Raw genomic sequence first — 11,811 nt, 5'->3', positions numbered from 1 at the left:
GAGCCCCCATGGCTGGGTGTTTTGTTTCTATCAGTGGTGCACTTTCACACATGCCTCTGGCACAAAAAATTAATTCTGCACATAGATAGAAAAGATTAGAGGGAACAAGAATACCGACCTCTATTTCTATTTGTATCTTCACCTCACAACATACACGTGCTGTATCTAGCCAAGGAGCCCATCCGTTAACTCAATGGGCAGGATGAAATAAATGTAATTTAAGAGGGCAAATCAAGGTGAACTGCAGACAAAGACAAGGAACATGCCTGTCTGACTGCAAGCTCTTCTGGAGGAGAGGTTTAAATCATCAGTACATCTAGGAGAAAGAAAATCTTTCCCACAAGGTTTTAAAATTGTTAGCTGTAACTGAAAACAATCAGGGCTATTAGAGGTCGTGTTAAAAGCCTATTTAAATATATAAAAATCTTCAATTTCACCATCCCCATCCTATTCACTCAGGACAGTGTTTCTCAACTAAATGTACAAGTACCCTTGGGGGTACACTGGGGTCTTCTCGGGGGGTACATCGAGTTATCTAGATATTTGCCTAGTTTTACAACAGGCTACATAAAAACACTAGTAAACTCAGAGGCTATGTCTACACTAGCCCAAATCTTCGAAATGGCCATGCAAATTTTGAAGATTACTAATGTGGCACTGAAATACATATTCAGCGCCTCATTAGCATGCCAGCAGCCGCAGCACTTCAAAATTGCTGCGGCTCGCTGCTGCGCAGCTCATCCAGACGGGGCTCCTTTTTGAAAGGACCCTGGGAACTTCGAAATCCCCTTGCTCCTAACAGCAGATAGGAATAAGGGGATTTTGAAGTTGGCAGGGTCCTTTTGAAAAGGACCCCCATCTGGCTGAGCCATGCGGCAGCGAGCCATGGTCATTTCGAAGATTTGGGCTAATGTCGACACAGTCGGACAGTAACTTGTTTCTTGTGCTTCGTATGCCTTATGGTGAAATGTAAGTACAATATTTCTATTTAAATTCATTTATTTGATAAAATGGTAGAAAGTCAGAAAGTTTTCAGTCATAGTCTTCTGTGATATTTTTGCATGTTTTTGTAAATAAATAGTTTTTAAGTGAGGTGTGATTTGGTGGTATGAAAAACAAACCTGACTCATGAAAAAGGTACAGTAATCTAGACAGGTTGAATGGCACTTATTTCAAAACCTCAGATTACCTTAGGACCATGTTTCTCAACCAGCGGTATGTGTCATCTTGGGGTACGTGGGAGAACTCTGGGGGTACTTATATATATTTTTAAATTAGGTGTACTTTATATATATAAAAAAAAAGGTTGAGAAACACTGGCTTAGGAGAGCCCAGAATAAATGGAAACCTCTGAAATGCAGTCTGCAAAATAATTCAGTAAAAGCTTTTTTATCCAGCACTGGATACACTGGAAAACTTGGTTACCTGGCATCTTCCACAGATGACAAAACAATTCCCTCAGTCAAATGGAAAAAAAAATCTAATTGGTATCTGGCCTCATTTTCCAGTGTTTGCAGAAACCGTATTCATTTAATGGGCCTGAGGCAGTCCAGGAGCAGTAAATTGCAGTACTGTATTTAGTAATAGTGTTAAAAGGTGTCATGTTAAGTTACGTTATTTTATTTCTTAAACATTTTTTGAGTTTGATGAAAGAGCTTTGAGTAACTGGCACATTTGATTGACCAGTAACCTCCAGTCCCCATCCAGGCTGGATAAGAAAGTGTTCACTGTATGTGGAATGGACTTAGGATGGAGAAAGAGTCATTTCACTGCAGTAAATAATGCAGCCAGCTCCAGGTGAGAAACCTTGGGAGCCCCGAGCATAAGAGATCTTGATGTCAAGCCGTTCTTTCCTGGAACGTAAATGTTTTAGAATGAGATGAGTTCAGTGCCATAAGTGATCAGTGCTGCTGCACGTTATGCTGGGCAGAAGGCAGAGAGAGTGCTCAGCATTGTAAGCAGGAGAAGACTTATCCGAGAGGATTCTGAATTTATAGTGATGTCGGCAGGAGCTGTCTTGACTCTCACATCCATCACCTGTTTGTCAGGATTTTGAGGGCCAGTGTCCCAGCCAGAGCAATCTGCTAGTGCCCCCATGGATTCCAAAGGTTTATGTATTCCTTAACTGTTTAGGAGCATTGCTGTAGGCTGTTGAGTAATTGCCACTTTCCACCCTAGACATGGCTGCATTTAATTTCAGGGGTTGCTGAAGCCATTCCAATATAGTTTTCACATTTAGGAAACATTTGTGGTTGTTGCACTGAAAGGGGATCCATATGTTGGACAGATTTCATTTGGCCTTGTTTATAAAGACATCGAAGTCACCTGGTGAAGGCGTAAGTTTCAGAAGCATTAAATGGCCTTTTTCCTTCTTAAGAATTTCAATTCAGGGCCATTGGTCACAGACAGGCCTTTTGATTGGGTGGGAGGCAAAGCAGGTAGTTACCCCAGACCTCTTTGAAGTGTCACAGCAACGCTGCTACACCCCGGGTGCTGTGGTCCAGGCAGCACTGAGGTCTGACTGCCCTAGGCCCCGCCCCTTCTGCCCTAGGCCCCGCCCCTTCTGCCCTAGGTCCTGCCCTTTCTGCTCTTGGCTCCACCCCTTCCAGGCTGTGGAGCTGAACCCACCTCCCAGCTTGTCTTGCAGCCCACAGTGGCTGTCAGCCCTGCTGGTCATTGAAATGACTGCTTCCTTTTTACTATGGCTTGCTGCAATATGGCAGACCTGAGCATTTCCATGTGTGCTTGTGTTTTCTGATACAAGTCTTGACTTTTTAATTAAGAACAGCTAATTAAAAAGCTAACTTATTCCCAGAGTGCTGCAAAAGTGATGATGATCCAGGATAAAATAGGTAAGGACAAATAAAAGGTAAGGTCATTAAAATTTAAGGGATGTTATCAGGCTACTGTTGTAGAAATGTGCGGCAATGCTCTTCATTTGCAAAGGGTGCAGGGGAGACAGACCCTAAACAGGACGAATAAAACAAACAAAAAAGCAGTCAGTAGCACTTTAAAGACTAACAAAATAATTTATTAGGTGATGAGTTTTTGTGGGTCAGACCCACTTCTTCAGATCATAGCCATACCAGAACAGACTCAATATTTAAGGCACAGAGAACCAAAAATAGTTTTCAAGGTTGACAAATCAGAAAAATATTATCCAGGTGAGCAAATCAGAGAGCAGAGGGGCAGAAGCAGGGGGAAAGTCAAGAATTGAATAAAGCCAAGTACGCATAAGAGCCCCTATAATGACCTAGAAAATTCCCATCCCGGTTCAAACCATGTGTTAATGTGTCAAATTTGAATATGAAAGAGAGTTCAGCAGCCTCTCTTTCCAAAGCAGTGTGAAAATTCTTCTTCAATAAGACGCAAACTCTTAAGTCATTAACAGAATGGCCCACTCCATTAAAATGACTAACTTGTTTGTGGATCAGGAGTGTTTTGATGCCTGTTTTGTGCCCATTAACTCTTTGTCTGAGAGTTTCAAGTCTGTCCAATATACAAAGCATCTGGGCATTGTTGGCACATGATGGCATATATGATGTTAATTGAGGAACATGAGAATGTGCCTGTGATTCTGTGATTAACTGGTTAGGTCCAGTGATGGTATCTCCAGAATAAATATGTGGACAAAGCTGGCAGCAGGCTTTGTTGCAAGGACAAGTCCCAGGACTGGTGTTCCTGTGGTATAGACTGTGGCTGTTGGTGAGAATCCTCATGAGGTTGTCTGTAGGAGAGAACAGGTCTGTCACCTAGGGCCTTTTCTGAAGTGTAGCATCCTGATTAAGGATAGGTTGTAGGTCTTTAATAGTGTGTTGCAGTGGTTTGAGTTGGGGGCTGTAGGTAATGACCAGTGGTGTTCTGTTCTTGTCTTTTTTGGGCATATCTTGGAGTAGCTGATCTCTGGGTATTCGTCTGGCCCTATTGATTTATTTTATTATTTCTCCTGGTGGGTAATTCAGGTTTGTGAATATTTCATAAAGATCTTATAGTTTTTGGTCTCTGTCAGTAGGATCAGAGCAAATACGATTGTACCTAAGGGCTTGACTGTAAACAATGGATCTAGTTATGTGTGCAGGATGGAAGCTAGAAGCGTGTAGCTAAGTATAGCTATCAGTGGGTTTCCGGTAGAGTGTGGTACCGATTAGGCCATCCTTGATTTGTACTGTAGTGTCCCAGAAATGTATTTCTTACATGGAGTAATTGAGGCATAAGTTGATGGTGGGGTGCAGATTGTTAAAGTCCCTGTGGAATTCTTCTGGAGTTTCTATACCATGGGTCCAAATAGCTTCCTCCCACACCCCTTCTGTCCCTCTGCTCTCTGATTTGCTCACCTTGATAACATTTTTCTGATTTGTCAACCTTGATTACTATTTTTGGTTCTCTGTGTCTTAAATATTGAGTCTGTTCTAGGGCAACAATCTGAAGAAGTGGGTCTGTCCCACGAAAGCTCATCACCTAATAAATTACTTTGTTAATCTTTAAAGTGCTACTGCACTGCTTTTTGTTTTGATAGTATATAGACTAGCATGGCTATCTTTCTGTTACTAGTATGAATAGAGCTGGTCAGGAATTTTTTTTTTGACAAATCATTTTTCACTGGAAAATTGCATACCTAGCCCAACTGAAACTGTTGGCAGAACTGGATTGTTCTTGAAGAATCTTCTGATTTGTATTTTTAGACAACTTCCAAGTTGTTGTAGTGTCCCATTTTAACACTTCCCAATGGGAAAGTTCTGGTTTGCCACAATTTTAAATTAATCTAAAAGGAAAAAAGAAGAAAGGAAACTCAAACTTGTGAGGATACAGTGGCTGATTACCATGCAGCTCTTTAGAGCTGGTTAGTCCATAATACTAATTACCACCAATGTTCTTTCTAATTTTTTCCATCCGCGTCTAGAATAATTTTAATATGTGCACCATGGCATGTGCACCACTAAGAAAAACATAAAACCTAGTTTGGGTGTTGTGTTTATCAGCTGGATGGCATTTCACTTTGAGTGGCTCCAGAAAAGAAAACTGATTTTAAATATTACACTGCAAATACTGGTCTCTCCCTAGCAAGACAGTGCATTAGAGATGGAAACCTGACACATCATGGAATCTGCCATCCTGCCAGAGCAGAATTCCTCCTTGCAGTATTCTCTATAATGTCCTGTCTAGCCCTCTTTTAAAAGATTTGAGTGATGAGGCTTCCCCTTCTGTCTATAGGACATTATTGCACAGTCAAATACATCTTGTGGTTTGTTGGTGTGTGTTATTTGCTTTGGTTCATCCCATTTCCCCTGGCTTTATCACTCCTTCCTTGTTGTTTATACCCTAAATGTACTGCCAGGTAGGGCTGGCTGGCAAAGAAGAGAGCCCCTCCTTGCAGCAGTATTTAGTAGCCTTCAGGGTAGGTTCCTCACCTGCAATGTGACAGACCCTGGTGCCTCCCTGTGCGGATACAAAATTTGTTTCTGCATCCACACCTATATACCCAAAAATGAGCCGTGGATACCTGCAATGATGGCCACGGGTGCGGATTCCTGCAGATATAAAGTGGACATCTGCAGATTTGCTTGGTTTTAGATGCAAAATTTATAGCTATGTCCGCATCCATATATGCAGAAACGAGCCGCAAATGCACCTGCCTGCAGGTATCCGTGGATTTGCAGGGCTCTAGATATTGGTTCCAAGTTGTGCTCTGAATCAGATAGTACAAGGGAGCTGTCATCTCTTCATGCAGAGAACAAGAGCTATAGGCATCTTAGCTCCAACTCCCATATACTCTACCTCAAAATGTGTTGGGTTTTGAATTTTTGCCCAAAATAGAAACTTTTCCTGGTGGGGGGAGGAATTTTTACTGTTTTCTTTTTCTTTGTTACCACCTGCAGTGTCTTGTTGCCTTACTCCGAGGCCCTTGGTGTGTTGAGTACTTATAAACAATAGACCTGCATTGCCTAGATCTTGCATAACACGACTGTGAAGCAGCACCATTATCTGTGAACCCAGCAACCGGGGTGCCTGGTGTTGCCCAAGGGTGAGGCTGTGAGAGGATTTGTAGCTGTAACTGAACATGATTCATGTACTTGATGCTTGGGTCTGCTTGAATGGTGGTCGCTCTGGGACTGGTTCTGCAGGGAAGGAGGCTGGTGCTTTCCTAACCCAGCGTGAAAGGCTGAGGGCCACCATCAGGGGTCAGGCAAAGGAGGTCGCTGCTTCAGGGCCCAGCAACTTAAATGCTCCCTGGGCTACCGCCTGCTGATACAGTTACAGTGGTAGCAGCAGGGACTGGAGGCCCAGACCCTTTTCAATCATCATTAGAGCCCCGCACAGTGTGTTTTTTATCGGGGAAGCAGTGTTCAGTCTGTGTGGTACAGAGGGCTGTCCCCTCTTCTGCATGGGGCCCCAGCCCCCATTGGTGAGCAAAGACTGTCACCAACTCTAGAAAGGCTCCCCTTGGGCCCACCTGACTAGAAGGACATCTGGGGATAAGAAAGTTAAATTTGGTGAAAAACACTGTATTGTATTCTCTGATAAAGGGAGTTAACTTCGTCTTCACCAGAATCCCAGGAAAGCTAAGTAACTGCTTTTAAACAGCATCTGATCTCCTTTGTACAAGTGGGCTTCTGTTCTTTTACATGAGCCCTGATAATATCTTTTGTGCTTCGCTTCTGTAGTGGAAAGAGCAACCACTGAGCTCTCAGTTGCATTATGGCACAGAAATTGTTCCTTCCATTTACTCTCAGGATCTGGGAATTAACCAGCGAGCTGGGAAAGTAAATGAATCTGCCTGCATCTCTTCTGTGCCTCTTACTGACCACAGGTATGAAGGGAATACAATTGAGCAAGGAGGTAGATTTTCAATATTTAAAAACTCACATCCATTCTTGCTAATCCACCCAGAAGGAACTGGGGTATTCATGGGAGGACCAGTAGCGGGTGTCACGGGGGAAACAGAGAGAGAGCACTTTCAGTGATGCCACTTTTTTAGAGTAGATGCTTACAGGCCCGCTGATGGGAGCAGGTAAAGGAGGGAGTTGCCCCCAGGCCTGGCTTTTCAAAGGGGCCCGGAGTTCTGGCCACCAGGGCCACTACTTTGGCAAGTGGTGGCAGCTGGAGCTCTGGGCCTCTTTGACTTGCTGTGGCAGTACAGCGCTGGCTGTGCACAGCTGTCAGGGAATTGATAGAGCCCAGTGCCACCGCTCCTGGCTCCACCTCTTCTGCTCTTGGTCCCTCCCCTTCTGCTCTTGGCCACATCCCTTCTGGCATGTGGAGCCAGCTCCGCTACCCACCTTGCCCCAGGCTGCGTGTCAGCTGTCAGCAGTGCTGGATGCTTATTAGTTACATCACCGTAGCACCTGGAGATAGCAAGCAAGCTCAGGGCTCCTTCGTACACAGACACCTACCAAAACCGAGTTTGTGCTCCAGAGAACTTGCCATCTGCACAGATAGAGTAGACGAAGGACATTATACCCATTTCCTATGGGAGAACTGAGATCCAGGAGTTCTAACTTGCCCATAACACAAGAGGCCTGTGGCTGGTAGAACTGGGACAGGACCTAGATTTCTTGAATCTCACCCCAGGGCTGTAACTACAGTGGCATCCTTCTCCAACTGTGAGCTTTTTTTTCTACAACCAAGGAGAGCTTGGCCATCCCTTGTTGACGTTACTGGGAGCTGTGCCTGTAGATGACGTGTGGTAGCACACGGTAGGTATACCATTCTCTGTTCCCCAGACAAAATTTTAACTAGTACATGTAATGCCCCACCTGCACCCCTCTGCCCTGGAAGCACCAGTCACCCTTAGCTGTACCCTTGATTTCAATGGGCCCATGATACAGAACCACATTACGTCATCTTCCCTGATTATCAGATGGAGCCTCCCGTACTCATCCACTATTTTGAATAGTAACAAAGAGATAGCTGTGCTAGTCTGTCCCACGAAAGCTCATCCCCTAATAAATTATTTGGTTAGTCTTTAAAGTGCTACTGGAATGCTTTTTTGTTTCAACTAATTTGAGCTTTCCTTGAGTAGGAAACCAGTGTTGCGAAGAGGTAACCTAGCACATTGACTAGACAACCTAGAAACATCTTGAGTCACTGAATGTTTTCATGAGGCGTCAATACTTTTTGCTTATGTCGAGGAATCGAAACAAACCCCAACACTGCATCATTCTTTCACTGGTGTCTACTTGCCCAGACAGTGAATCAGTGGCACAAATGAAACACTTACTGACTCTTGGTATTGTACTCTGTGTATTGTTTGCCACTACATTCCTTATTTTTTCCCTATGTATTGTCTCCTTAAGGTGCCAGAAGTTCTCTGTAGTTTTATGCAGTGGCATTACAGCCATGTTGATGCCAGGACTTCAGAGACACAGGGCAGGACCAACTTTTATTAATGAGAAAGAGAAGGTTTTGACGTTACACAGAGCTGCCCTGAAGAGGAGCTCTGTGCAAATTTGAACGTGTGTCTCACCAACAGACAGTGGTCCAATAAACAGTGGGGCTGACAGCCACTGCAGGTCCCCGGGCAAGGAGTGTGTTGGGGGCTTAGCTCTGTGGTCCCGGCAGTGGTGGAATCAAGGGAAGAAAGGCCAAGGCCTAGGAGATTCAGCAGCAGCGCACTCTGAGCAGCGCTAAGGATTCCCACCCCTCAGAGATCACAGAATCATAGGGCTGGAAGGGACCTCAGGAGGTCATTGAGTCCAGGCCCCTGCTTCAAGCAGGATCCACCCCAGCTAAGTCATCCCAGCCAGGACTTTGTCAAGCTTGGACTGAAAAACCTCTAGGGATGGAGATTCCACCACGTCTCCAGGCAACACATTCCAGAGCTTCACCACCCTCCCGGTGAAGTAGATTTTTTTTTTTTTTATAATATCCAATCTACTCCTGTAACTCCAGACCATTGATCCTTGTTCTGCCATCCGTCACCACTGAGAACAGTTTCTCTCCATCCTCTTTAGAGCTCCCTTTCAGGAAGTTGAAGGCTGCTATTTAATCACTCCTCAGTCTTCTCTTCTGCAAACTAAATAAGTCCAAATCCCTCCGAGCTGTGCTGGCCTGGTGTTTGAAAGGGGCCTGGAACCCTGACTGCTGCTGTTGCTGCAGTAGTAATGGTGGTTGGACCTCTAAGCCCCTTTGAAATGCTGTGCCCTGGTACAACTGTCCCCTTTGCCCCCATCCCTGCCAATAAAATATATTGCCTCACTCACTCTTTCTCTCTCTACGTCCTCAGTTAGTTAAACATGCCTTGGAATCTGTGACTCTTGAGTGCCAGTAGATGGTGCTCAAGATTGTGTGGCATTTTTTCATGGGCATGAAAACCAAGAAATCTTGTCCGTGTTAAGAACTGCGAGGGGCATCCTGCACACACAGTTTAAGTGTGCTGTTATCTGGAGGCACCCCTCCATTTTATGTCCAGCACTGCCTGCAACACAGGGGACAAACACACACTGCTCTCGCTGTCCCCCCCACAAGAGGGAGATTAGATTTTTGCTTTGGTTTGTTTCATTTCCCCATACCCCGAAATAAAAGCCACTTAGACTCAAAGTGTGTGGTTGCTCTCTGCGTGTGCAAAAATCATGAGAAACACAACTCCTCTTCCTTCCTTTGCACTGGTGGGGAAGGCTCGCTATACAGCACATTTGCTACAGCTCTGAAGGTCATAAAATCATTGGGATTCCAGTATTCTTTGTCCGTCTATTTTAGCATAATTTCAGGGACAGCGGTCTTAGGCCTTCAGAGAGGTACAATTCATACAGCCCATAAAAATGGGCTATAGAACAGGGTAAAGCATTTTCTCCGTTCTTGACTCAAAATGCAATTTAACTCCATCCCTAAGGATAAGGCTATTTTGTTGAAAATATCGGGGCTGAATGAGACAGCTGATGGTCTTGGTAAAGCAGTGGTTTGGAATTAAGAACTGGCTTCAATGCTCAGTCCTGCCAGATATTCTGCATAACATAATCTCTTTGCCTCAGTTTCAAATATTCTCTTGGGTGAAATTAAAAGAAAGAAAGTTCAAGATGTTGATCTCAGAGGGTACCAGGGAATCAATCACTGTGTGATCCTCCTGGGTCAGAAGAAAATGTTTTTCAAAGGTTAGGTAATTAAAGAAAAGAAAATGGGCAAATAATCTGCGAGTTAGAAGACTGTTCGGTACAGTGTGTTAGTTGTGACTTCACACAAGAAGGTCAAGGCAGAAAATGTTCATTGAAACAATCTGTAAAAGTGAAGAGAGCAGCCGGGGCGTGTGCGGCGGGGGGGGGGGGGGGGAGTGGGGAGACACATAACTTGCACATACAATTTGGGAGTGTTTTGTTTTGTTTTCCTGCCAGCTCTGCCACAAGAGACATCTGAGTCATAGATTCAGCAAATGTTCCAAACTATATAGCCAGGACATTTTGATAATATTTTCCACTAGAGCTGCTTGAAATTCAAAATTTCTGTTCCTCAGGGAATTCTGAAACTTGTTTCTGCTCTAAACTGGGACAAAAAAAATCATTTTAAAATTTTCATTGAAAGAAGAATTCTGTCATATTTAGTTATGGATATATTTAAAAAAAAAGGTTGGCATCAAATGCTTCAATCAGGTTGCAAAGTTTTGTAGATTTTTTATCATTTTGGCTTTGTATATTACAGTATGAAACATATAAGTACAGTCAAAATAGGAACATTGAAACAAGAGTTTTGGCCTTATTGAAATAAACTTTTTTTATAGTTTCCCGTTGGCATTTTTGTCAAAAATCAATGGTACCTGTGAAGCTTTGTGAAATACATTTCTGTTGGCAGATTGTTCTGTTGGAACTTTTGACCAACTGTACTTTCCATACATGGGTTTGTTCTTGGAAAATCCTCAAGACAGTTTGTAAATCGGTCCTTTGGCAACCGAGGCGAATCCATGGGCCATATGAGTGGCCTTCCTTCATCCCAGTGAGCAACAAGACTATCAGAATAAAGAGGGCCTCCTGAGATAGGGCAATTTTGCTAACTGCATTTGTATGCCTAGATTTTGTGGGATGTTTCAGTTGGCCCCAAGCAGCCCTTTGATTGGATGCCCATTTGTCACTGTCAATATTGCGTGCAATCAGCAAGCAGCTCACTTAACGTGCCCTTGCTTTACGTGTGTGTCACTTTAGTAATACCAGCAGGAAACCAATGTAGTCCGGCAACCCTATGCATGGGTAATGGTGACCAACATGTCTCATGGGCCACAGTGAGAACCTCCTTGAGCCTCATGCAGGTCACCGGTTACCCACCACTGTTGCAAATGTAAATGAAAGAACCAATAGATAAGAGTATGAGTCTCATCTCCAGTTTGCAAATGCACGAGGAGAATGATCCAAAATCTGCTGCACTCAGTGAACATCTTTTTATGTCAGGTCCAAACTGACAGAAGTTAAGAATTTCCTCCAATGTCCATTAAAACTAGTGGAAAGATTCCTTTTGACTTTGTGCATTGGATCCAACCCTCAGTGATTTACTCAAGTGAGTCAGTGGCAGAGATAGAAATAGATCTCAGGCATCTCAATAAATGCCCTCTTCATTGCCAGAATCAACCATTAAATCTTGTAGGCCTAGGTCCTACGTAACACAGACCATAGAATACCTTCTAAAATTTGGACTAGGTAGGGTCATACCTTCAAGCCCTTATGCAAAGTATCAGAAACTGCAGGAATTAACATCATATAAATATATAAGGAATGAACAGGGACTTCATAATTTAGCTCCTAAGTAGGACTGGGAAAGATATTTCATGCCTGATAAGTTATTGAATATTTAGAGTTAGGAAACAAGTATTTTGTTTGGATGGGTAGGGGGAGA

General features: G+C 43.7%; 1 protein-coding gene across 1 annotated transcript in view; it reads right to left on the bottom strand.

The window, feature by feature from the left end:
* Positions 1 to 4,662: 4,662 nt before the first annotated feature.
* CNTNAP5 (contactin associated protein family member 5) overlaps positions 4,663 to 11,811 on the bottom strand; it is a 490,877-nt gene continuing 483,728 nt past the window's right edge. Inside the window, exon 25 of the mRNA XM_075001278.1 lies at positions 4,663 to 4,762. Within this exon, the coding sequence (XP_074857379.1) occupies positions 4,679 to 4,762 (84 nt within the window). The 3' untranslated portion in view covers positions 4,663 to 4,678. The remainder of the gene's footprint in view (positions 4,763 to 11,811) is intronic.

Source organism: Carettochelys insculpta, chromosome 8 (assembly GCF_033958435.1).
Source record: "Carettochelys insculpta isolate YL-2023 chromosome 8, ASM3395843v1, whole genome shotgun sequence".
NCBI classification, from domain to species: Eukaryota; Metazoa; Chordata; order Testudines; family Carettochelyidae; genus Carettochelys; species Carettochelys insculpta.
The sequence above is the reverse complement of the archived record's forward strand: the minus strand, read 5'-3'. Positions and strand labels throughout refer to the sequence as shown.